This window comes from Amia ocellicauda, chromosome 14 (genome assembly GCF_036373705.1).
Source record: "Amia ocellicauda isolate fAmiCal2 chromosome 14, fAmiCal2.hap1, whole genome shotgun sequence".
In the NCBI taxonomy this organism is placed as follows: Eukaryota; Metazoa; Chordata; class Actinopteri; order Amiiformes; family Amiidae; genus Amia; species Amia ocellicauda.
This window is the reverse complement of record NC_089863.1, coordinates 8,644,357-8,672,125: the sequence shown is the minus strand read 5'-3', so window position 1 is coordinate 8,672,125 and position 27,769 is coordinate 8,644,357. Positions and strand designations below refer to the sequence as shown.

The following is a 27,769-nucleotide window of genomic DNA, read 5'->3' as shown; positions in this document are numbered from 1 at the left end:
CTCTGCAATGGAATTGTTTAATCTTAACCTAGTGTCAATTATTACAGGGATAAGCCACACAGGGAAACAAAGACAGTGTTTGATTGGTTTAAAAAGAGTCCTCCTGAGTGGCTTGACCTCCATTCTTTAGATAAACAAGTCTTCTCTTTTGAATCGTGAGAACTATTTATGTGACTAAACAAGTCTTACCATCACATTGGATTTTGTTTGCTTCTGTTGTTGAGACCTTGAATCCAGTATCACAGGGGCAGAAGTAACTTCCGATCGTATTGATACATTGTGCATGTGGCACACAGATGGATAAAGCACACTCATTAATATCTGTCAGAGAATCACAGTCGTGCATCAGAAGGTGTTTATTTTTTATTTGGAGTTCAACTCAACTTCCACACCATTTAAAATATCTTTTATTTTTTTACTTGTTTAATAATCTCAAAACAATTCTTAATTGCAAGTCCTGTTTAATTGCTTTTGTTCAGAAACATCTGGACAAGTGTTGATCAAAGTGGAGGAAAACACAAGTCACTTTATTTGAATTCATCAGTTATCATTTTTTATCACCAGCTGAGTCAGTCAATCAGTATAACCAGTGAAACCTTTAGTAGCATCACTACAGTGTTTGTAGGAAGTTAAAGCAAGACTAAACATTAAAATCTAAATTAACATTAATATATTCATCCTATATAATGAGACAGCTCATTATATAGGATGAATTCAGAACAATACAATGTTTTCCTGTGATTGACAGAAGGACTAAGTATTAAGAAGCCTCAGAAGACAATGTGAGTTGACATGAAGGTAATGCACATCAAGGCAACCTGAATTCTGTTCCAGCAGATATTGTTTTGTGATCGTTGCTCTTTGTCAGAAGCAAATATCAGCCAAACCATATCAGTGCAAAAGTGCAAAACTGTATATTTAGTTGATCTGTGAATGTATTCCATCATTTTGCTCAGATATGAAGTTATGCATCATTATTAATATGTACGTGAAGTTTGTGTAGCTTGGATTTTTTGGTATTATTTAGTTATAGCTTTAATTAAAAAGTTATGTAGGAAATATACTGCCATCTTCAAATAACACTTTTGACAATCTTTTATTTTGAAAATGTAGATTATCATTATTACTCAATTTCTTAGCAGATGTCCTTATCCAGAGTGACTTGTAATTGTTACAATATATCAGATTTTACCCATTTATAGAGCTGGGCATTTAACTGGAGCAATCAAAGTACCTTGCTCAAGGGTACAACAGCAGTGTCCCCCAGTGTACTCTGCTTTAGAGTGTAATGCCCTAACCACTACTCCACTGCCAAAAATAGAAGATGCTCATAGACTTGCCACCACAGGATTCAAACCCAGGTCTCCCATGCCACAGTGCAGAGACCTTACCACAGCACTAAATATACAGGCTATGTAGTAGTAATAGTAATAGTAAGATGTCCTTACCTTGGCAGGAGTTTTCCCTACTGGTGAGAGAGACTCCATAGGGAAGACTGTATCCTGGGTCACAGTGGCAGTTGTAACTCCCGTTAGTGTTTTCACATTGAGCGTTTGTACCACAAATCAAGGTGTCAACTGTACACTCATTGATGTCTAAAGAAAATCAAGAATATATTTATTAGAATATAAGAAAGTTTACAATCGAGGAGACCATTCGACCCATCGTGCTCGTTTGGTGTCCATTAATAACTAAGTGATCCAAGGATCCTATCCAGTCTATTTTAAATGTTCCCAAATTGTCAGCTTCAACTGGGGAGTGTGTTCATATTGTGACGCCTCTCTGTGTGAAGAAGTTTCTCCTGTTTTCTGTCTTGAATGCCTTGAATCCCAAATTTAACAAATTCAACAAAAAATACTACAGAAAAGTGGTGCAATGTCTCAGAGAATTGTGATAATCCAAACTTTTCTTTTGTTTGTCTACTGGAAAATTTGTGAAATGACAGAGCTTTATATCTGTCATAATGGGAATCACTCACACGGCTAGAAACACAACAGTGATACATGTTTGTTTATCGCTTTCAGAGACTGTGAATAAGGTCCATTGGCTACAATATCGTCTGTGTTTTCTTTGTTTCCACCTGAGGTGTATGGTGACACTGCACGGACAAAAAGCCTTTTTTTTTGTTACGTGAAGGATGCAATCGCAAAATTTTCGTTATACAAGTAGAGTGCTCCGATACTTCGATATTACCGAATGGATAGCTCAGAACTGTTTCTGACATTTGGTATCGCGGTAGTATCAAAGTATCAGTATTGTTGACAGCCCTAGTCTTAACATTACTTGCCTTGTTTTAAATTCTACACTTTTTGCAGTATACCCTAGCATTTTGTTGATATTGATTACAATCATATAAATGTGTGTAGTCATTTATAAAGATATCTATCCAGAATTATATTCTTACCTTGACAATCAGACAGGTCCACAGGAAAGGCATAGCCAGTATTACAGCTGCAGTTGTGACTCCCAACAGTGTTGATGCATTTTGCATTGGGACCACAAACTGGAGGGGACTGTGAACATTCATTGATGTCTGTGGAGAAGAACCATAGTCACCACCCCTATTAATATCACTGTCCTTCATTCAAGTGCATTAATTTAACATGCATGACATACATCAATATAACATGCATAATAATGTTCAACATGATCAATTTCACATCTCTCCCAGACAGGTAATAAATAAAGTAATAAACAAATGCTCTCCATGCATGATTAGATCAGATATTAGATCATAACTGTTTAAGTATGCAAGACATGCTGTAACCTCATCGCAATACAATCTTTATAATCAGCATGATCCACTTCAGGAACATGGATTCATATAGAAGAAATTGTTTAAGCCAAAAAAAAAATAAGATTTGATTTAAAACAATGCAGTTCATCCTGCCTGCTAATGCTCATTGGTGTACAAGCATCTATGGCTCAGCACTTTCCATGTTTATCACAATCCATGTGTTTATTGTGGGATAAGCAAACCACCACCTGCCTTTATTAGTACAACAGCCAACATCCTTTGCAGGTAATTCCCACTAATTTACTCTGCTAGACTTGGACTATAACCTGGGTGTTTTATTCGTGCTTACCTTGACACGGATCCCAGTTGCTCGTCAGTGTGATACCAGGACGGGGCGCATATCCACTATCACAAGAACAGGTATAAGTTCCCATGGTGTTGATGCACTGTGCGTTTGGACCACACATTAAGGGGTTTTCCACACACTCATCAATGTCTGCAGAGAATCAATATTTACATAATGAAACGTTTGTCCCTCTGGGAAGTTGAATTGTACTCTTTCTTATAAGCAAAAATGTCTCTTCTGCCTTCATACAATGTCATTATTTTCTAAATCTGCTCAGTGTCAGTTTGTTTGCATTACTTTCAAACTTACCATTGTGTTTGCAGGTGTGCAAGACATGGAATGACCCAAATGTCAGCACATGTGATCGTATATTAAATAAATGTCATTAAGAGTATGAGATTAGATTTGATTTGGAACTGTAAAACATCACATTGTGTGGCCTATGTCTATATACATGGTTGTAAAATCTTGTAAAAAATTCAAAGATTATAGCTGTAACCTAATGCCTCCTAGTGGTGTCCCTCCTACACACCAGCCCATTACCACACCTGTGATTCTCACATACTTCATTTATTTTGTGCTTTGTGTAGTTTAACAAATAATGTGAATTTAGCTATACATCTATACAAATTATATATTTGCAGAGTTTTTGAACTCTATAACAGCCACAATAAAACTATAAAGATTCTAGTGGACTGAGATCTCAAAAGGGTTGCCACCGAGCCGTTTTTTTTTTTTTTTTGACGGAAGATGCCCGGTAATTCTAAGCATTCTAATCTATTGGATAGGTTCTTAAAAATGTGTTACAATAAACGATTTAATATAACACAAGTAAATGTACCAGAAATAATTGATGTAACAAGGTAAGCCACCAAAACGATGTTCAGTTGTTCGTGTGTGCTCACCGCTGTGTTCCCTGGTATGAGCATCTGCACTGCTGTTACGTTTGTCAGAGGGAGTGTTGGGGGGGGGGCTTGGGGGATCTGGGGCATCTGGTACTTCTGGATCTCAAATGTCTCAAACCCTAGTTCCAGTTCCTGATTTTTTCTGTGATGTTCCAGAGTTAGTTAGATTTATAGAATACATAAGCCTTCTGGAATTCAACACAGACTTGGGGTCTAGATCAAACATCAAAAAATGTTGGACAATTTCGATTTTGTCTAAACAAGAGAATCTGCCAGAAAATTTGCAGGTTGTCTTCCCACATGTACATAAGAACATAAGAAGAACATAAGAACATAAGAACGTTTACAAAAGAGAGGAGGCCATTCGACCCATCGTGCTCGTTTGGTGTACATTAATATCTAAGTGATCCAAGGATCCTATCCAGTCTGTTTTTTAATATTCCCAAACTTTCAGCTTCAGCCACATCGCTGGGGAGTTTGTTCCAGATTGTGATGACCCTCTGTGTAAAGAAGTGTCTCCAGTTTTCCATTTTGAATGTCTTGAAGCCCAATTTCCATTTGTGTCCCCGGGTGCGTGTGTCCCTGCTGCTCTGGAAAAGCTCCTCTGGTTTGATGTGGTCGATGCCTTTCATGATTTTGAAGACTTGGATCAAGTCCCCACGTAGTCTCCTCTGTTCCAGGGTGAAAAGGTTCAGGTCCTCAGTCTCTCAGTAGGACATTCCCTTCAGACCTGGAATAAGTCTGGTTGCTCTCCTCTGAACTGCCTCTAGAGCAGCGATATCTTTCTTGAAGTGTGGAGCCCAGAATTGCACACAGTATCCAGATGAGCTCTAACTAGTGCATTGTACAGTCTGAACATCACTGCCCTTGTTCTCAATTCACTTATATTTTGACAATATACCCTAGCATTCTGTTTGCCTTTTTTATTGCTTCCCCACATTGTTTGGATGGAGAAAATGAGGAGTCCACATAGACTCCTAGGTCTTTCTCATATATTACATCTAGTTCTATTCCTCCCATAGTGTAATTATAGTGGACATTTTTGTTACCTGCATGTATTACCTTGCACTTGTCCACATTGAATTTCATTTGCTAGGTGTCGGCCCACAACTGAATATTATCTAAGTCCCTTTGAATAGCCTGTGCTGCCGAGATTGTATCTGCTGAGCCACCTATTTTAGTATCATCTGCAAATTTGACAAGTTTGCTAACTATCCCAGAGTCCAGATCATTAATATAGATTAGAAAAAGCAAAGGCCCTAGTACTGATCCCTGTGGAACTCCACTAACAACCTCACTCCAGTTAGAAGCGACTCCTCTAATCAACACCCTCTGTTTCCTAGACATCATCCAGTTCTTAATCCATCTATTTACATTACCCTGAATGCCTACAGCTTCCAATCTGAGGATCAGTCTTTGGTATGGAACCTTATCAAAAGCTTTTTGGAAATCTAAGTATATCATATCATATGCTTTCACCTGATCTACAGCTGTAGTTGCATGTTCAAAAAATTTGAATAAATTAGTAAGACATGATCTGCCTCGTCTATACCCATGTAGAATATGGTTTTCATTAAGATGCTCCTTTATTTTCTGTCTAATCATTTTTTCCAACATTTTACAAGTGATGCAGGTGAGACTGATTGGTCTGTAATTTCCTGGCTCAGTTTTGTCCCCTTTCTTGTGGATTAGTATGGCATTTGCTGTCTTCCAGTCAGTTGGCACATCCCCTGTTCTAAGTGTCATTTGGAATATTTGAGTTAGCAGCCTATAAATAATTTAAAATGCACTTTAGATTTAATTTGGCCCTTGGTTGTTGAAGCTGGCACAAAGTCATATACTGGTATTTATAGTAAGCTTGATATCGCTGCTTAAATACCACAAATTAGAAATCATGTGCAGCTGATTCAAATATACAGTGTGATCCTGCTTATCACTATATTTGGACCATCTGTCTAAAAAGTACATTATCACTCTGCATTGTAATGAAACAGTGGTCCTTTAATACAGAGGTGCTACGAAGTCTCCCAGTTGTTGATTTCGCATAGACCTCTTATTAACAACAATACTAGTCAGGTAAAGAACTGAAAAAACAAAGCAAGAAATTAAAATGTATTCTTGTCACCAAAATATGCCATTGTCTTTTATGTTGTCATGGTTATGGTCATCATACTATCACTGACTTTTTGTTACTGATGTAGAGGTCAGATCCAAGCTGGAGCAGGAGTACATAATACATAGATCTTGCTCTTACCTTCGCAGGGATTCGTATTACTTGTCAGGGTGATTCCAGCAGGGACTCTGAATCCAGTGAAACAGTAACAGACGTAACTCCCATAGTTGTTATAACAGTGAGCATTTGGACCACAGACTGAGTTATTCACACCACTGCACTCATCGATGTCTGGAAATAAATCAGGTTTATTATCACCCCTTTGGCTTAATGACCAGTGTTCATAATATTATGACAGGCACTTAAATAAAGACTTCATTCATTTCAGCACAGACTTTTGAAAGCTTTTTCAAGTATGATACCTCACCTCCTTTATATAGACAAGGAGGAAACAATCCTTGTGTTTTTAAATCACGCCATTTTGTAATTACCTTTACATAAGGCAATTCTTTAGATAATGCCCATTTTTATATCTCCTAGGGCAGTGGTTTCCAAACCGGTCCTGGGGGACCCCCTACCCTGCTGGTTTTTGTTCCAACCGTGCTCTCAATTACTTAATTGAACCTTAATTGAACTAATAATTTCCTAAATCAGAAACTTTTACTTATTTTAAACAGTAGGGGTTTTAAGTTAAGTATAGAATTTTCGATTTACAATTTAAAAAGTAAAATCTAAGCAGATTGTTACTTCAATTAAGGTTCGATTAAGTAATTGAGAGATTGGTTGGATCAAAAACCAGCAGGGTAGGGGGTCCCCCAGGACCGGTTTGGGAACCACTGTCCTAGGATGTTTTGGTTTTGCACCACAGATTTAAACTAGGACCTTCGTCACTTCTGTATGGGTTTACGGTCCATTTATGGATAATGACCATGGACCAATCAAGGGAAAATGACCAAATTACTATGCAAATTCAGTTGTAAACAGGGGTGGAAAGTAACGAATTACAACTACCCTCGTTCCTGTAATTGAGTAACGTTTTCATGTATTTGTACTTTTTTGAGTATTTTTCAAATTTGGTAATTTTAGTTTTACTTAAGTATGTTTTGAGTCAAGTATTGTAGCGACCTAACATTTTAATGGTTACTGATGAAATAAAAACCAAAGAAGCAGAAGTCTTCCAAAACAAAACGGGTGTTTATTGATCTTTTTGCAGAGGTACATCTACTTTCCCCCTATCCGCTCTAAGATGCTCATAAACCCCACACCGATCTGTCTTTCTCATTAGCTCCCTCTCAACTCAGCCTCCTGGTGCATCACCACTCCCTTATATATCCCCCTATCTGGTGACTCCCTCCCATCCAATCACCGCTCTCCAGCTGTACCACCCGGAGACAGGGGGAGCCACACAGACACAAATACCCACAACATCCCACCCTAACTCAACACAATAACACCCCACATGTAACACACATTCACACTCATGCACACACACAGACAGACAGACAGAGTCCCGGAACTGACCCACCCACCCTGCATACACACTTTTATATCCTCCCCCCACCTTTGGCACATTCACACAGACACCCGCCAGGATCGCTACAGTATTGTCATTCACTACTTTTAAAAAGGCATTCATTACAGAGTACAAATTGTTGTAGGCTGTGATGGAAAAAAACAAAATGTGCTCGACAGACAAAAAGACCAATAAATGAACGAGCAATATTCAAATGCCAAGCATTCCGCACACAACACTCAGCAGGTGGTTTGTTGAAAGGCAAGCTCCATGATACCACTTCCTGCATTGACAATAAAGATCCATGCCCTCTCTCATTTGATTGGTTCATTTACTTTAAAAACTAAACTAACCTTATCTACTTCAGAAAAATGCACAATACTTCATATTATTTTATAAAACCTATTGCTTTAATATTAAAATGGAATAAAATAATAAATACTTATTGAATGTCAATTACTGTGAATAAATGCATTAACAATATAATTTTAAGTATGCAAAGCAAATAGAAAGAGTTATTCAGTTAATTATCATAATGCAGATGTCTTTATTGCTGTTAATTGCTTATTAATACTCTATTAATAATATTTCTATGCAGACACTTTATTAAGGGTGATTTTCAAGTGTTTCAAGATATCACATTATTTTACATACAGTAGCCCATTTACACAGTTTATATATATATATATATATATATATATATATATATATATATATATATATAAACCCCATCTAATCCAGGGAGGCAAGTAAAAGTGGACATAAATAAATGTGAACAGAGACAGGGTGTTGCATTTAGCTCTACTCGACTTTGTTACCTGTATTTCAGTCGTCCAGCCACAAAAGGCCAATATAGGCCTTTATTAAAGCAGCTTATTGAGCAATCATTCACAATCAGCCCTATGCAGTACATTCAATGTCTCAATTAGTAATTTTAGTACTATAAGTCATTGGTTCCCAATCCATTCCTTCCTCCCAATCCTTTCATGATTTAAAATGTTCACCACACACCACGTTTAACACATTACTGAGTGTGATTAAGGACAACACATTAAAGTTAACTCAGGTTGTGTGTAGGAATATTAGCACAATATTAGCACAAATAATGTGTGATTTAATTAACACAGTTATGGGTTAGTTTTACTCAACACATTGGCCTATTCAAGATAAACAAAATCTGAATTTGACAAAGGAAACGATGTGGTAGATGTTTAATGTAAACAGAGAAACCTTAATATGCATTATTACTATTGCAAACATGTAGCAGATGCCTTTGTCTTATTAAGTAATTTATTCAGTACACAACAAAATGTGCTGGGCTGCGCTGCTCAGATGAGGCTCAATGCGCTTCAGCGTCTCTGCAATCCCATGTGGAGGAGACACGTCTAGTGCACAGCAGGCCTACGGACAGGTCGAAAGTGAAGGAACATGATAAATTATCAATTTTTATGTTTGATTAAACGATGAAGTATTATTTAAATCTCACTATATAAAATTACAGTCCCCATGAGACACAATACAAAACCACATTATAATGCAGTGGGGGTTTCTGGGCCGCGGCGGGGCAGGGACTTGAACCCCGGTCCCTAATCTAATACAGAAGAGCCATGTAGCCATGTCAAAGAAAAAACAAAACAAGAATTCATCATGTTAAACCCGAACTTTAGAGATTACAAGTTTAAATTTCGAGTTTTAAAGTCGAAGTGGTGTTTTTGTTTCACATGGTCCCAGGGCTCTTCCTCAATATTTAATTGGACATAAGAAGAACATAAGAACGTGTACAATCGAGTGGAGGCCATTGGACCCATCCTGCTCATTTTGGTGTACATTAATAAACATTAGTACATTAGTGAACAATACTTGTGTTGCAATTTTTAAATTAACTCAAACAGGATTCAAATAAATTAATGTTACTCACCTCAAGTAATTTCATGGCCACAGAACAGGTTGTGTAGAAGGTTAAAACACTCAGGGCTGTCCTCAGTGAGGGGCGTGTGCAGGCGATTGGTTGAAATACATCGCAGAGGATTATGGTTAAAAATAAATAACACACTTCGGATGTGTTACACGAAAGACAGTACCCTACACATATTGTGTAGAAAATAGCACAATGTGTCATAGTACAATTAACACATTTTTTTGTGTAAAATTTCAACACATTACTTCTAAGAGTGCGGATGGAATGGAAATGGAATGCAATGGGAAAAAATGCAGTATATTGAAACTGTACCGAATATAAATAGAATGACTACTATGTGGTTTGTGTGGAGTGATGTTGTGATGTGAAAACCCAAATGAAGAAACTACAATTGGTAACAACATATACATATATTGCACACAAATTGCCTATGCTACATTTTTGTCAATTTACAACCAGAATCAAACCCTGCCATAGAATCTAATGGGAGGGTTCACAGATCCAAAGCACACACTTGTTGCAAATTGAATATCCATATTAGAAAGTTGTGAGCTGGTTGAATCCAATGTGTTTCCATTCTGAATTTGATCCGAGTTTATTCGTTTTTAGAAGCACTATGAGTGAAATTAATTGCTACAATACATTTTTGACAGATTATATATATATATATATATATATATATATATATATATATATATATATATACACACACACATCTGGCTGCATCTCAGATTCTGTCTGATAGCCCATGTCAATAAGTATAAAAACATGAATTCTGAGTAAACAAAAACCTTGCTTGGCCTAACTGTGCTTTAATAGCCCACACTGGTAATTTGGCAAATGGGCATGGGAAACTATGGGCAAAGGGAAAATAAGAACAAGTATTGTTAGTATGCATTCGACAGTTTACCGAGGTGGTGCCACTGACATTTGTGTGGCATTATGACTGCACCAAGACATGCATATCTGGAATATCAATAAATTGACTATTTAACTTCTGTAACAGTATTGATATAACAGTGGTTACCTTGACATGCTTGTTGATAGTACTGTGTCCTTATGAATCCATCTGGGATCCTGAATCCAGTGTTACAGGTGCAGTAGTAGCTCCCCACAGTGTTGTTACATTGTGAATTTTGACCACAGACGCCGGAGTAACTGACACACTCATCAATATCTGTTGAGAATGAAAGTGATTATCAGTCAGGTGTTTGTACTTTTGAACAGTGTTTGAACAGTTTCATTGCAATTAGTTGTATGATGAATGCCTGGAGTTTGAAACAATAATTTAGCATATATGGCAAATGATTCCCCATCGTTCAGTACTTTCAGTAGGTTGTCTGAAAACATGGTGTCTGTATGGTAGAACCAAGTTACTTCTGAGGATAAAGAGTGTTTTATACCACTATGCTTCAAATGGAAATGACTGGACAGACCAGGGGCCGGTTTTACGTCTTATACTTAAATTTAAGTCCAAAATAAATAGGCCTGTTGCACACACAAAAAATTAAATCAGATTGGTCTTAAATTTAAGTAATTTTTTAAGCCAACCCTACACCAGGCTTAAATGGGAAAAAGGTGTCTCTTGCTATAGAAACTTGTAATATTTATATTGTAATACTTCCAACAGCACTTGTAATATTAGTCCTCTATCCCTGCTAGATAGCACTTCAGCTTATTATGCTCCTCGCATTCTTGATTGTTTTCCTCCTTGCTCCCTTTCCCATAGCCCTTGTCTGTAACCCTACATCTTGACAGCACTTAGCTTTCACCGTCCAGGATGTAGGAAGTCTTTTACTGTACTTGCATAAATTTGTAATTGGAATTTGTAAAATGTATTTTTGAATTGCTGTATTTTAGCTAAGTTGAATTTGTAATGATTGCCTTGTAATTCTCTGTATTTTGCACTTATGTTGTAAGTCGCCCTGGATAAGGGCGTCTGCCAAGAAATAATAATAATAATAATAATAATAATAATAATAATAATAATAATAATAATAATAATAATAATATAGAAACTGACATGAAACCAACATGGCAGCACATATGCCAGGTAATTTAGATTTGTTTATACGAAAGGGCATACATACAAAGTAATGGAAGTTTAACTAATAGATTAACTAATAACTATTTTGACATTTGACATAGTTTAAATTAATTTAATTAAATTAATAAAAACTGTATTCATATTTTAGGTGAACTATTACAATATAAATTCAAATAGATTATCTAGTATCTATTATAAAGAATGACAACTGTATTAACAACCAACAACTCTTAATAAATTACAATAATACTTTTCTCCTTCCCCTTTTAACTCGAATCGTGCCATTTTTAACTTTAACATTTTGATTTCTAGACCACGCTTTTCCCTTTACAATAAAATATTTAAAGGTCCTCTCTTTGAACCTAGTTTTTATGTTTTTATTCTGAATGGGCCGACATCTTCAGAAAATTTTATTAAATAAGTAAATGTCCTGTTGTTATGTAATCGGTAAAACAGCTGTAAAATAAGCAATATATATTAATAATTGTGAGGTTTGCAGAAGCTGTCACAGTAACTAGAGGGTTTAGAAATGTGATGAGGAAAAGCAGGAAGTGTTCGCATGATTAGATGCTCAACTATCGCAAGTTTTTCATCTTCTGTGAAATTTATATTTTTTTAACTTTAGAAGCAGCCATTTAGTTTTTTTCGTTGTTAACAAAAATAATAAGACCAAATAATAAGCCAGGGCTAACGTAAGAGCCGCAGGATTTTGTTTTGTTTGTTTTGGTCTTACATGAGTCCAATGTCACAGGAATTAGACTAAGGCTAAGACTTAAAGTAAGACCTTTTTAGTGCAACCGGCCCCAGATCTCATTTGCTCAATAAGTCACTGGGCACTATTCATCAAAGTGCCGCTGTTTAAGGATTTTTATTCCTTATTTACACATTTTCCTGAAATCAGGAGCGATTAATCAAACTTCCAGTTCGAAATAACGACAGTTCTGAAGCCATTTCTGTAGGAATTTCATGCATAAATTCAAATAGGGACAACCTACAGACAGCCTACGTGACAGCACAATCCCGAGAAAAAGGGAACATAGTCGATCCACGATTTGTGAATGAAGGCGAAAAACAGACACTCCAATCCAATAGTGAAGCATGAACGCATTCCAAGTTACAACAATAGCCGTAATGTCTTTTGCAACAATTTGCAAGGTTAAATATTGGTGCTAAAAAATTTGGTACTAAAAAATAAAACCTAAGACCTACTTGGCACACACAAGAAACATGTGTCATATAGAAACAACATATGGGACAACAGAGCCAACAAAATGAATTAAAAGAACATGACAGAAAATAAACAAATATCTTTAAAAAATTGTTTGTTCGGCCATTGCTGTGTTCTCGGGAAACTAATGTAATTGCCTTCCGTCTCCCCAGAGCTCCTGTCAATTGATGAAGCATGCATGATTGCCCCCTTCCTCTTAGCTCAATGTTGTGTGTTAGCTGGGTTCACATCTTGTCTGCATTTATGATCTATTACAATCTAGGACTTGTATTTTGTATTAACTGTATATTTTTCCTATACACTTGTGTAATTTAGAACTTGTAATTGTATTAGGTTTTGATCTGTAAGTTATACTATATTATTGCACTTTTGTAATGCTCTTATATGTTGTATGTCGCCCTAGATAAGGGTGTCTGCTAAGTAATAATAATAATAATAATAATAATAATAATAATAATAATAATAATAATAATAATTGGTTGGTTCACCATGCTGATCCCCACCCAGTCTCTGGCACAAAATTCCCAGTGCCATTTGGACTTTAATGTGCACGGGTATGGCACGAGTTGTCTGGCTTTCCAGATCTCCCTCACACAGGTCAAATATTGCAGCTCTATCCAGCCTAACCTCATCATTGTGCAAGTTAATACATTCTTTGCGTATAGATTCTTAAGCGGATTTGCCTTTGCTGACCCTGATTATGCTGTTTTATATTGAGCATAATTTGTTCCTAATAAATACATACATATACATACATAAATAAATAGAAGAAAAAAAATCAAAAGAAAACATAAATAAATCATCATATATAAATAGATAAACAAAAAGTGAATCTGCAAATTGTGATACCAGGACTGCCTCTTGTAGTAACCCAGCAGCCAATACATTTCGTTCTGGCCAATTTATGTGAGGTTGTAGTTTTGTATTTGTACTTAATTGCAGTGTTGCCACATCATCGCATTGTTCTGTGTGCACTTTATTGCAATGTGGCCACAGCATTATTTGGTTAGCTGGGAATAAGCTTGTGTTTGTGGATAATTTAAACTGTTGTCATTCACAAAGAACCAGGAAAACTATTATCAGACACTTAAGCTGAGCGACGAGGCTATTATTCATAGTTCCCTTTGATTAAAAATTAAAAATACAATCCTTTAAATTGCAAAAATATAATAATAATTTAAAATATTAATTCAGCTATTGAGTCTTTCTATTCTTTCAAAGGATAGCGATACTAAGTTAACTATTCCAGCAGGTGCATTGCTCTACATCTCGTGATTGTAGTTTATATGCCATTGATAATATACAAATATACTTACCATTCAAATATATTTCTTACCTTCACACAAGCTGCTGTTGATCAATGGTGTGATCTCTCTGTGGAACTGATAGCCAGTATCACAATAGCAGCCTCCATCTTTGCTCTGACATTGTGCGTTTGGACCACAGACCGGTTGGGTACAATTGCTGTGGCCTGAAAATGAATTATACATATATATGAGTTACAGATTTGTAATGATGCCTTGATCAGGTAACATTATCACTAAGATTATTATCTTAGTGATTCAGGTATGGTCTGAAGATGAATTACAAGTCATACCAAATAAATTATACCCTTTAGTGTACTGAAGACCAGGTGAATATTTTTGCATGTGTTAGCTAGAAACAAAAAGCTTTTGGCAATGTTTTTCACACAAAGTTTAGTCATCCCTGTGTTTCTTTTAACACATCAATTAATTTAATAACCATTTATACTAATTCTAGTTTGTATATGTCTAATTAGTTAATGCAGCAATTTGTCGACAACTTGATTGTGAATTAAATTATTCAATTAGTGGGGAGGCTGCAGGGAGACCTTGGACTGAGCAGTTGAACTGCAATTGAAAAAAAACAGGGCCCCAGTTATATGAATCTATGCATTTGAATGACAATGCATAAGCGTCAGGTCAGATAGGTTTAATTAGTAGTAGTGTTACGAAGTGTAACCCATTTTCAACTTTATAATTTTGGTTTCTCTTTGTTGTTACTAAATTCAGTGAGATTGTTTTTTCTTAATCTGTTTCTAATCTGTAGCAATGCTGCTACATTTCAGATTATCAATGGATTACACTGATCAAAAGACAAAATGCTGAAACAATAAGCGGAGGGAATTAAGGTGTAATTGGTAGTTGGTAATTGTTTTATTATAATGTATTTGTACATGGTTTAGTTGTAATACAATGTTATGCAGTGGCCAAAATGACAGAAATCAAATTCTACATTTATTATTGGAATTAATTCCAGGTGCAGTCATATGCAGCATGAAATAGTCAAAGTATACTCACTGGCGCAGTAGGTCGATGGGGATATTTGGGGTCTAGAGAACTGATAAACATAATATCCACCTGGACAGGCTTTCACACTCGAGTACCACCAGTAATAGCAGCAGTCCTTGTCATTTTTTATCGATTGTGCTATGCAGAATCTCGAAGATCTGGGACCATCTCCTACTCTTGGATGAGAATCGGCCATCCAGACAGGGTAAGCAGTGCCACAACGAGCACCCCAAAGACATTGCGTGTACATCATGTCTCCTGCAAGTCCACCGAAGCGATACCAGTCCATGCCACTCATTTGATTGTCAGTCTTGTATTCAGAATTAAAGGCTGTGAACCCACTATTGTGCCAGGAGTCATTCAGGATGACATAGGAGCTGCAGGGGTCCTGGGCTGGAATGAAAAAAAACAGAAGCAATAAACATTCAACCAACTCAATATGAAATCTTTTTTTTTGTCTGTAGTTCTTATATGAAAACTATTTCAGCAGCTATAATTTGCACAGTTACTGGAAACATTGGACCACATGGGTTGTGTTTTCATTCTCATTTAGCACAAACTGACCATGTAAGCAATACTGCCATCATGCGTACACAGCTGTCCAAAGATGCAGTACAGTTTGATAAATCTATTTATTTGTGTACCTGCAAATAAATAAATCAGTAAAAACTTAGCTTTTACTTCTGTAATTCACCCACTCCAACTCAATGTCATCACGCCCTAATATATCCCCCTTGTTGACCCCCACTCTCCAATCACCGTTCCCTGGCTGTAACACCCCAGAGACGGGGGGAGCCAGGCAACCCCAAAACCCCTGAACACATAACCATATCCTTCCCTAACCCCAACACAACAATTAACCCCACATTCATACACACACACACACACACACACACACACACACACACACACACACAGGGTCACTGAACCGAACCGCCTGAAAGTATCTGCCACTTCACAGGTCCGAGCCAGGATAAAATATAAACAAACAAAGCAACCAAAACAAAAAACAAAAAAAACAAGTAACATAATAAATAAATAAATAAATAAATAAATAATTTCTGTCAGCAATTAAACATGTTGCCTCTTCAACAAAGAAGAAAAAAACATATTTCATTAAGCCCCATTCTCACTGAAATGCCGGCAACGTTTGCCTTCTTTTTTCCCTGTAGCATCCATAGATATACACTCACCTAAAGGATTATTAGGAACACCTGTTCAATTTCTCATTAATGCAATTATCTAACCAACCAATCACATGGCAGTTGCTTCAATGCATTTAGGGGTGTGGTCCTGGTCAAGACAATCTCCTGAACTCCAAACTGAATGTCTGAATGGGAAAGAAAGGTGATTTAAACAATTTTGAGCGTGGCATGGTTGTTGGTGCCAGACGGGCCGGTCTGAGTAGTTCACAATCTGCTCAGTTACTGGGATTTTCACGCACAACCATTTCTAGGGTTTACAAAGAATGGTGTGAAAAGGGAAAAACATCCAGTATGCGGCAGTCCTGTGGGCGAAAATGCCTTGTTGATGCTAGAGGTCAGAGGAGAATGGGCCGACTGATTCAAGCTGATAGAAGAGCAACTTTGACTGAAATAACCACTCGTTACAACCGAGGTATGCAGCAAAGCATTTGTGAAGCCACAACACGTACAACCTTGAGGCGGATGGGCTACAACAGCAGAAGACCCCACCGGGTACCACTCATCTCCACTACAAATAGGAAAAAGAAGCTACAATTTGCACAAGCTCAGCAAAATTGGACAGTTGAAGACTGGAAAAATGTTGCCTGGTCTGATGAGTCTCGATTTCTGTTGAGACATTCAGATGGTAGAGTCAGAATTTGGCGTAAACAGAATGAGAACATGGATCCATCATGCCTTGTTACCACTGTGCAGGCTGGTGGTGGTGGTGTAATGGTGTGGGGGATGTTTTCTTGACACACTTTAGGCCCCTTAGTGCCAATTGGGCATCGTTTAAATGCCACGGCCTACCTGAGCATTGTTTCTGACCATGTCCATCCCTTTATGACCACCATGTACCCATCCTCTGATGGCTACTTCCAGCAGGATAATGCACCATGTCACAAAGGTCGAATAATTTCAAATTGGTTTCTTGAACATGACAATGAGTTCACTGTACTAAAATGGCCCCCACAGTCACCAGATCTCAACCCAATAGAGCATCTTTGGGATGTGGTGGAACGGGAGCTTCGTGCCCTGGATGTGCATCCCACAAATCTCCATCAACTGCAAGATGCTATCCTATCAATATGGGCCAACATTTCTAAAGAATGCTTTCAGCACCTTGTTGAATCAATGCCACTTAGAATTAAGGCAGTTCTGAAGGTGAAAGGGGGTCAAACACAGTATTAGTATGGTGTTCCTAATAATCCTTTAGGTGAGTGTATATATACTATAACTAGATGTGCCAACAGCTGATTTTGTGAGATTTCAGTCTGTAATCTTGTGTGTTTATAAGAACGCGAGATTACACTGCAGTGGAAATGGCAATTTTGGCAATTTCTCTGCATCTGGGTCTTGTTGAGACAGTTCTCATGAGTAAAATGAGCTTGAGTCTGTAGGTTACGTGTCATAAGCACACTGACACCATGTTGGATTTACTGATGGCAATGGGGTGGCAGACAGACATGTGGAGACAAGGAATAATTAATAGAAAAATATTTCATTGATGGAAAAGTTTATGATATTTGTGACTTCTAGATAATGAAGTCATGGTAAGCCTATACTTTGCCATACCTAAATTGCCAATAATATGTGTGAAAACCTGGTAGTAGTAGCTATAGCCTAGAATTTTGAAAGAAGTTTTGCCCTAACAATTTAAAACCCTTTCTTTTTTTACCGGTATGTCATGACGGTGCACTGCATGCATTGATTTTGCCATAAATGTGGGCTGGTTGACTTTTCCCCCAGGGAGTGGTTTGGAAAAATCGACTTGTGAGAGAGAAAGTCTCTAGACCCTCAGAGAGACTACCCCTCCTTGAGGACTATGTGGACAGTCCACTTGAAACCGGCCAGCATCTGCTCCTGCGACTTCCAGGCAGGCAGATGCTATTGGCACAATGGTGGGGGTGGAACAGAAGCGCCTGGGATCTTTTCCACCTATAGGGGACTCAGAGACTAGACTGGTGCAGGCTAATGCGCTGGTGTGTGCAGACTCCAGGCTTCATGTGGAGGAACATACAACAGAGGTCATACGTCACATGACTGCACTAGGTCTCGCAGTTCACATAGAGAAAAGCTCCCTCGAATCCGCACAGACGGTGGGCTTCTTGGGATTGAGCCTGAACTCCCGGGACATGCTTGCCTAGCTATCCAGAGACAGAATCGAGTTGTTGGAGAAATGCCTGGCATCATTCATAAGGGCATCGACTCTCCAACTGGTCAAATTTCAAAAACTGTTGGGGCTGATGACGGCCACCTCGAATATTCTCCACCTGGGTCATATGCACATGTGCCCACTGTAATGCTAGACACAAACACCACCAACTTACAGTGACCTCAACATGCTGGCAGGCATTGTCCTGGTGGAGAAATCAAAGCAATCTGCGCCTTGGCTCCCCCCTCAGATGCCCGCACAGACGTGAAGTCATCACCTGAGATGCCTCCAGGTGCTATCTGGAACGGGATGGGAGTCAAAGGAGTGTGAAGCGGTCTCTGGTCAGCCACATATCTCCATACAGGAGCACTTGTATGCAGCACTTTCACCACGGTCTGGCAAAGACACATGTCCTGGTCTGGACGGACAACTTGTCTGTGGTGGCCTACATCATAAGAAACATAAGAACATAAGAAAGTTTACAAACAAGAGGAGGCCATTCGACCCATCGTGCTCATTTGGTGTCCATTAATAACTGAGTGAAGGAAGGATCCCATCCTGGCTGACTTTAAATGTTCCCAAATTTTCAGCTTCTACCACATTGCTGGGGAGTTTGTTCCAGATTGTGATGACTTTCTGTGTGAAGAAGTGTCTCCTATTTTCTGTCTTGAATGCCTTGAAGCCCAATTTCCATTGGTGTCCCCGGGTGTGTGTGTCCCTGCTGATCTGGAAAAGCTCCTCTGGTTTGATGTGGTCAATGTCTTTCATGATTTTGAAGACTTGAATCAAGTCCCCACGTAGTCTCCTCTGTTCCAGGGTGAAAAGGTTCAGTCCCTCAGTCTCTCAGTAGGACTTTCCCTTCAGACCTGGAATAAGTCTGGTTGCTCTCCTCTGAACTGCCTCTAGAGCAGCGATATCTTTCTTGAAGTGTGGAGCCCAGAACTGCACACAGTATCCAGATGAGCTCTAACTAGTGCATTGTACAGTCTGAACATCACTGCCCTTGTTCTCAATTCTACACTTTTGACAATATACCCTAACAATCTGTTTGCCTTTTTATTGCTTCCCCACGCTGTTTTGATGGGGAGAGTGAGGAGTCTACATACACTCCTAGGGAGGCCTACTCTCCCCCAGACTACATCATGTGGCGTGCAGACTTCACCTGTGGACGCAAGACAATCCCCACTCCATACGGGCAATACACCTGCCAGGCATGTCCAATACATGGCGGACTCTCCAGGAGCGGGTTGTACTAACGGGATCTGATCTTGATCAATTGTGTTGTACTAAACGGATCAGGGCTCAATCTGAGCTCTGATCCAAGCTCAGAAATGATCCTGCTTTTGATCAAGATCAGAGCTTGATCCGACTTTTTAAAATGCAGGAACTATGTATACTTCATCTAGTTTGCCAGTGTGAAACACACAGACCACGGGTATTTAAAGCCAGGCAAAAGCCTTTAGAGGTTTATCAGGAGGAAGATGTATGAAAGGGGTATAGATTAACAGCACGAAGGATATTTAACCTTGCAGACATAATTGATCCTGTTTTAGACCCTACATCGAAGCACAGTCATACCTTACCAAAACGTTTGAAGCTGTAAGCGTTGAGGTATTTTGCAACTGGCAGATTTCTGCAAATATTTAACATTATCGATGTAGACAAATCTGGTTAAGCACAGATAAACAATGAAAATGTGACTTACATTATTTACAAAGATTTGCACTTTCGAATAAACAATACAATGTTTCTTCTTTTGTGTCTTTATGTTGAGGTGTAGTTTGTGTGTGTTTGTAAAACAATGTAAAAGCTCATATTTCTCCAGCACCCCATTGCAAACTGAAGATGAAAGGTGACTGAGCCGACATAGCAGCTTCATGGCTGTGCAATGCGTTGAGGAGCACCCCTACAATCCATAGTTTTAAGACATTTGTTAAAACTCACCTTTATAAAAAGCTCTTAAGGATCTCTCTTAGTTGCTGGTTCATGTCAATAGGAAATTCCTTAGTTACCGCCTGCACTGCATTATAATCGGATCAAAAGATTGGATCAGTGGAGCCGGATCTTGATCTGCTTCGTACAACGTTTTTTCATGATGTGGATCCAGTGAGCCCGAATCCGATCATGTTTTCTGATCCTGTTAGTACAAACGGCCCCTGGGGCAGTCCAGACATCTCAGAGTGGAGACTGAATCCTCAGGTGGTGGAGCAGATCTGGGAAAGAATGGGACGAGCTCGGATCAACCTCTTTGCTACACAGGCGATGACCAACTGTCCTCTGTGGTTCTCCCTGGAGACAGGAGCCCCCTGGGTGTGATGCCTTTGCTCACCCATGGCCACAGGAACTGCTATATGCCTTCCCCCCACTGCCACTTCTTCCACTGACACTTGGAGAGGATTCCCAGGAAGGAGATAAAGTTCTCCTGATCGCCCCCAGGTGGCTGAGACAATTGTGGTTCCCTATGCTGGGGCAGATGATCAGCGTGGATCCATGGCAGCTTCTGCTTCGACAGGACTTGCTGAGTCAAGCAGAGGGATTGCTGTGGAACCCAACCCAGCACAGCTGCAGTTGCGGGTTTGGCCCCTGAAAGGCACCGCCTGATGTCTCTGGGGCTGCCTGTTAATGTTTTGGAAATGCTGCAGTCGCCCAGGGCCCCCTCCACCAGGGCCCAATATAATTATAAGTGGTCAGCATTCCAGAACTGGTGTCTGGACAGACATGTGGATCCTGTGTCATGCCCCATATCGACCATCCTGTACTTCCTGCAACAGCTGCTTGAAGAAATCTGCATCCATGTTGAAAGTTTATCTGGCTGCCATCTCAGCATGCTATGATAAGATTGAGAATGTCTCCCCAGGAGCTCATTTCCTGACGATCAAGATTCTAAAATGTGCAAGTCATCTGAGACCACCAATAAAGGGCACAATTCTAGCCTGGGACTTGGAATTAGTGCTGAATGCACTGAGCGGTGCTCCCTTTGAGTCCATCTCCACAACGGAGCTCCGTTTCCTCTCACTCAAGGTAGCCTTCCTTGTTGCGATAACGTCGGCAAGGAGAATTAGTGAAATCCACACCTCATCTGTGGATAAAACCTGTCTGATCTCCTCAGGAAGCAATGACAGAGTCACTCTGAGGATGAACCCGGCCTTCCTACGTAAGGTCGTGTCGGCTTTCCACATAAACTAACCGATTGTCCTGGAGTCTTTCCATCCCCTTCCACATACTTTGGATGAGGACCGCAGACTACACACACTCTGCCCTGTACAGGCTTTGAGGTGCTATATGCGGAGGACTGTGCACAGCTGCAAATCCTACCAGCTGTTTGGTTGCTACGGTTCCACCTCCAGAGGGAGGGCGGTTTCAAAACAATGACTGGCGCACTGGGTGGTGGACGTGATCTGGCTCACCTATGAGACTGCTAAAGTTCCCATGCCTGAACACATCTCAGGGCACTGACCAAAACACAACAAGGTTAAGCCACCATTGACCAACTACTTGTGACCGTAATAGACCGTAACGTGCCCTTATTCTGATTGGTTACACTGCGTCAACAACGCAAGGACGTGACACGTCATTTGCCAGCATGTGTTTCTTCGCTCCATTCACACAGACCCATTGTCAGAAATCTGCTGGCAATTAGACTAGGACCCTTGCCGAAAATATCTGGTATGGAAATGCCTGCAATAACCCATTCTCACAGAGCTTGGCGGCGACAAAATGCCACCAAAAAGCCGGCAATTGTTTCAGTGGAATGGGGTAATATTCAACAAAGGCTTTAATGTGAGTCAACTACACTTTTATCTTATTTTCTTCAGTTTCAATTCATTCATGTTTTCTCAGAAAATGTTTCTCTATTCCTGATTTACATATATACAGTTACTTACTAGACACCAAGTTGTAGCTCTGGAAGGAACTCAGCCAACCTGCCAAATAAAATGCAAACAATCACATATACACACAGACACACGCACGAATGGCAATACATTTACATACGTTTCAACATATGCAATATGGATTTCTAAAATACATATCACCACTTTCCAGTGATTACTCAAGACACTATGGTAAGCCAAATTGTCATTTAGAGATATCTCAAAATACAATTCAAGATATCTTAAACTGAATTGCCGATATCTCAAACTAATTCCATTTCAAGATCTCGAATTGAATTTGAGATATCTTGTTTAACGCTCCATTTCAAGATATCTCAAATTGAAGCTTTAAATGAGATATCTCAAATTGACTTCCTGTCCTATTTCAGATATCTTAAAATAGACAGGAAGTTCATACAGGACATATAGCATTTTCACAGGAAGTCAGTTGGAGATATCTCAAATTGACTTCCGGGCCTATTTCAGATATCTTGAATTGAATTTGCGATATCTCAAATCAAATCTCTATCACATCTTGTCTGCACTAGTTAGTTATTACAACCTAGGCTGTAGGCCTTCTATTTTATTTTAACTGTATATTTTACTTGTACACTTCTGTAATTATGAACCTGTAATTGTATTATGTTTTGATCTGTAATTTTATACTGTATTACACTTTTGTATTGCTCTTATTTGCAAGTCACCCTGGTTAAGGATCTCTCCTAAGAAGTGTATTTATTTATTTATTTATTAAAAACAAACAAACAAACAAACAAATAAATAAATAAACTTCTTAGGAGAGATCCTTAACCAGGGTGACTTGCAAATAAGAGCAATACAAAAGTGTAATACAGTATAAAATTACAGATCAAAACATAATACAATTACAGGTTCATAATTACAGAAGTGTACAAGTAAAATATACAGTTAAAATAAAATAGAAGGCCTACAGCCTAGGTTGTAATAACTAACTAGTGCAGACAAGATGTGATAGAGATTTGATTTGAGATATCGCAAATTCAATTCAAGATATCTGAAATAGGCCCGGAAGTCAATTTGAGATATCTCCAACTGACTTCCTGTGAAAATAATAATAATAATAATAATAATAATAATAATAATAATAATAATAATAATAATTCTGTGGTTAATAAAATATTAACACAAAGCTCTAGAATATGTGACTTACTGCAATCCAAAATTAATACATACATGGTGGCCACACTAACAAATCCTGTCATTGTCCATGGGATCATATTGTGTTTATCCGTGTACCATGTCTCTCAGCTCCAAACTAGTTTTCCCAACACTGTTGTCTGAGTGGGTCAACTATCTTAAAAAATCATAATACTGCCGCCTATTCCTGTAAGCCAGTGACACAATGTATTTAAAATGAAATATACACTCACCCACAAGGAGGAAAACAATGCAGTCCCCCTTCATTTTTACAGAATTTAACTTGGTAATGTTTTTCAGATGTTTTCCAGATTCTAAAACAAAACAAAACAAAACAAAAACACAACAACAACAATACATTACAAACATTTACTCCATCACATCTTTATTTATAAGTGGTAGAATGTAGCTTCTGAACATATTCTGTGATGGCATAGGAGTTTGTAGGTGTCTGTCTCTATCCTATTTCTCGCCTTGATGTGTTTGTACCAACATTTTTCATACAGATTGGTATCAGTCTATGCCCGCCTCCACCCGACCTCCACCCTTACCATCCACTTACCTTCGATTCACCCATTAAATTGGCCTACCTCTGTTAATTGTCATCTGTCTCCTTCATGCAGTTAGAGTGCCACTCCTTTATCCTTTGTCTGTCTTTACCTGCCAACTCCAGTGATTTTCCAGGCAGAGTATACCTGATTTGGCAATGCCCTACAAGGGAACCAGTCACATTATTTGTATCTCTTGGGATATTCAAAATAACCTGGACTTCGATTCTTGGCCCATTCAAATTATTAATGTCACTTTACATGTTTCATTCAAATCATTAAATCTACTATTAATCCTTAAAGCAGAATGGATATGTAGTGAGTTTGTATCTGGTGCCAAAAATCCTAAGGTTACTTCAGTAGAATGAGTCCAGTCACAGCAGTATCATTAATACTGACATTGATGTGCAAGCCTATTACAAAGACAGGCAGAACTATTAACAAACAGACTTGTTTCAGCTCAAAATCCATCCTCAGTGTTTCAGTGTTGAAAGCAAATGTCACGAGAGAGAGACAGACAGACAGATACAGGTATTTATCCATCTCTCAAAAATTCTCAAAACAGGTTTTCTTCCTTGCTCTATTTGCTTTAAATAGTAAGCTAGTGTTTATAAATCCATGCAAGTTGCCTTGGATAAAGCTCCTTAGCTCCTTGAAAATATATTCTGACCAAAAGACGTGCCTGAGTATGCTAATCTCGTAGTGAAGGGAATTACCAATGCAAGTCCCTAAGTGTGAAAGAGAAACTTCAACACTGAAACACTGAATGCCAGGCAAATATAATTCAAATCCTTGATAATACCTTGACTAGTCAAATAAGCCACTGACTATAATTCATGTGGAAAATTCTAATGATTGAGGTGGCATTTTTCTTGCCAAGGGGTTCCCTGTGTGACTGTTTTACCCCCGTAACTCAACCCCCAATTAAGCAGGTTGCCCACTTGGGTTCATAACATACACTGCTATACCACCTTTCGATAGCATGAATGCTGCCACCACCATTTGTGACCCAGTATGGTGTGGGAAGTAAGTGACCAGGAGGAGGCTAACAGAAAAACAAACAAGATAAGAAAAAGGAATTAATCTTTATATAAAAATTGATACAAGAGACAATTAAAAACAGGATATCATAGATCAAACCCACTAATTCAAAACAATATCTCACCACCCATTCAGTACATTACTAATTACCCCACCCTCCCTTATCGCACATTCATTGATTAATATAAACCATATAACTATTTAGCAGCATTTATCCCAGTGGACCAGATACTAGCAGCATAAATGAGATCGCACAACAGCTCCCCCTATATGCAGTACCACACTCAGTGTCTTCAACATAAAACCATAAATATACTGCTCAAAAAAAAAAAAGCGAACACTTAAATCACACATCGGATCTCGATGAAGGAAATATATTTTCTGTACAATCTTTACTGTACATTGTGTAATTCGTTGAGAACAAAATGACGTAACAATGGTCAATGGAAACCAAAACCACCAACCGATTGATGGCTGGATTCAAACTCACACCAAAAATCTAAGTAAACAATTGAAATCACAGGCTGTTCCAACTTGTGTGAATTTCATCACGGCAACTCATAATGTGACTCAGTAGTGTGTATGGCCCCCATGTGCCTGTATGCACTCCCGACAATGTCTGGGCATGCTCCTGATGAGACGGCGGATGGTGTCCCACGGGATCTCCTCTCAGACCTGGATGTATAGGTATGTCAAATCCAATGTCGAATTTTGGATATAGACTTTTTCATAGATTAGCATGAGAGAAAACCTTACAGCAAATACAACACTTTTGTCAGTGCAATTTCATAACTGATGAAACATTGCAAAAACTTACCATGCACTTTGTTTCAAATGCTCAAGCTTGTCGGATGTGCTCTTTTGGAAAGCTGATTCTTATTCACACAGCCCACAAAGCACCCTGCGGTTATCATTCTCTCTCTCTCTCTCAAATAAATACTCCCACAGTTTTGATGGTTTTGCTCGAGTTTTGTTTTGTGGCTGGCTGCGATGTGCAGGTTCAGACATTTTCCCAGTAAAAACCAAGTGATGCATTACTGCCACCTACTGCTGATTGGAATGAAACCGTTGTTCACACACTAGGAGCTAGGAACACGGGCCAAGTATATTACGCGATAAGGCTAAGATCAGTGATATTAATAAGAATGGCTTAGAGGCAAACTAGCTAAATTACTATTCGATGGCTGAAATACAAGTCAAAGTATTTTACTATTCCTATTACTATTTGTCTTTACTAATTGTTATTTTTCTATGCTCAGTTTCTTTTAACTCTAGTTGCCTAATGTTGTTACAGATGGTCATGTGGTCCCTTCATTGCTGCTTTTGGCACATTTTAGAGCAGGGGTGTCAGACTTCAGTCCTTGGGGGCCACAGTGTCTACTGGTCTTTGTCCCAACAGGAGATCCCAATTACTTAATTAATGCTGTTATTTACTCAGGTAGGCTTATCTGAAACCTTGATATTGTATTTTCATATCCGATACCTGATCATTTGTCAATGACTCAAAACACTGAATCAACAGAACATCTCAGAGCCTGGAGAGAAGTGTTCAATTAATCAAATGAATTGATTAATTAGACCAATTAAGGAGCCAAGAGCTGGGCTGGAACAAAACCCAGTAGAGACTGCAGCCCCCCATGACTGGAGTCTGACACCCCTGTTTTAGAGCAATACAAAGCAGCATGGCATCACTGGCATACCTTCAGCTTATGAAATTAATTCTCTTATTTCTGACACCCTTGACACTGGTGGGACGTGATGGCTGGTTACTGTCTGTCCCACGACTGTAACCTGTCCCCGCTTCCCTGCTGCAACAACCTCAAGAGATGACCAGTCAAACCACATTTAAAACAATGGTTACAGCTGTCTCCCTGATAGGCATCTTGACAAGCTTTACAGCTGTACTTACATTGTCGTGGTGCATGTTGTACTGTACTACTATGCTGCTGTATGGAGGTTGTGACTAGTTGTCTCATTTCCTCCATTTCTTGCATAAATTCCCTTACTAGTTCTTTAAGTTCAGTCTCTGCTGTTTTTTCTGTCACTGACACTTTCTAATTCTTCTCAGTACGTGGTGCTGGTTTCCTTCCTTGATCAGTTTGAGTTGAATGACATGTTATGTTGCAGATCAACCTTTAACGCTGTTTGAACTTCATTCAATCGTGTTCCTCTATTTTGCATGTTCTTTCTGAGCTTTTGCTGTCTTTCCAATTTGACAATTGCTGCTTTGTTAAATCTCAATCAGTACCTCATCTGTCACACCCTGATTGTCCAAGTGCTTTAACTGAAACTTGATATGTTCGCTTAACAGTTAAGTTCCTATTGACCTCAGAAATTTCCTCTGAACCAGGGTTGTACTATACTCTTCTTCTGCCCCTTTCTCCTTTAAGGCAAACTAAATATTCCCTTTCAGCTCAATTGCCCTGAACAGAAAGTTTTGAGGGGACACGTTTGGGTCCTGAGAGATGTTGACTAATCTGTGGTAGAGATCAGATTGTTCTGAGCTGAGAAAAGGTTAAATCACTTGTTATCTCCACCATATCTCGTATACTGAGACCAGGACTGAAGGCTTTAATTACAGCTTCAATTATTTCTGCCTCTTTGTGGCCTTTTTATAGTCCTGTATCCAGTTGATGCATCACATTTGTATATTACAACTTGTCTTTTTGTCCCC

The 27,769-nt window shown here is 38.8% G+C and overlaps 1 protein-coding gene across 6 annotated transcripts in view; it reads right to left on the bottom strand.

The window, feature by feature from the left end:
• LOC136768525 (adhesion G protein-coupled receptor E1) overlaps nucleotides 1-26,120 on the bottom strand; it is a 29,836-nt gene extending 3,716 nt beyond the window's left edge. Inside the window, exons 1-14 of one of the 6 annotated variants that reach the window (XM_066722769.1) lie at nucleotides 25,913-26,120; nucleotides 25,013-25,099; nucleotides 24,097-24,217; nucleotides 23,740-23,820; nucleotides 22,343-22,381; nucleotides 18,736-18,903; nucleotides 15,129-15,512; nucleotides 14,144-14,278; nucleotides 10,560-10,709; nucleotides 6,243-6,392; nucleotides 3,087-3,233; nucleotides 2,405-2,533; nucleotides 1,449-1,595; nucleotides 190-321 (exon numbers count right to left, since the gene is read on the bottom strand). In XM_066722769.1, the coding sequence (XP_066578866.1) occupies nucleotides 190-321; nucleotides 1,449-1,595; nucleotides 2,405-2,533; nucleotides 3,087-3,233; nucleotides 6,243-6,392; nucleotides 10,560-10,709; nucleotides 14,144-14,278; nucleotides 15,129-15,512; nucleotides 18,736-18,903; nucleotides 22,343-22,381; nucleotides 23,740-23,820; nucleotides 24,097-24,112 (1,678 nt within the window). In that variant the 5' untranslated portion in view covers nucleotides 24,113-24,217; nucleotides 25,013-25,099; nucleotides 25,913-26,120. Of the gene's footprint in view, nucleotides 1-189; nucleotides 322-1,448; nucleotides 1,596-2,404; nucleotides 2,534-3,086; nucleotides 3,234-6,242; nucleotides 6,393-10,559; nucleotides 10,710-14,143; nucleotides 14,279-15,128; nucleotides 15,513-18,735; nucleotides 18,904-20,402; nucleotides 20,672-22,342; nucleotides 22,382-23,739; nucleotides 23,821-24,096; nucleotides 25,100-25,912 lie in introns of those variants that run through there. The other 5 variants (XM_066722771.1, XM_066722768.1, XM_066722772.1 and 2 more) reach the window with 5 other exon arrangements.
• Between the last annotated feature and the right edge of the window lie 1,649 nt (nucleotides 26,121-27,769).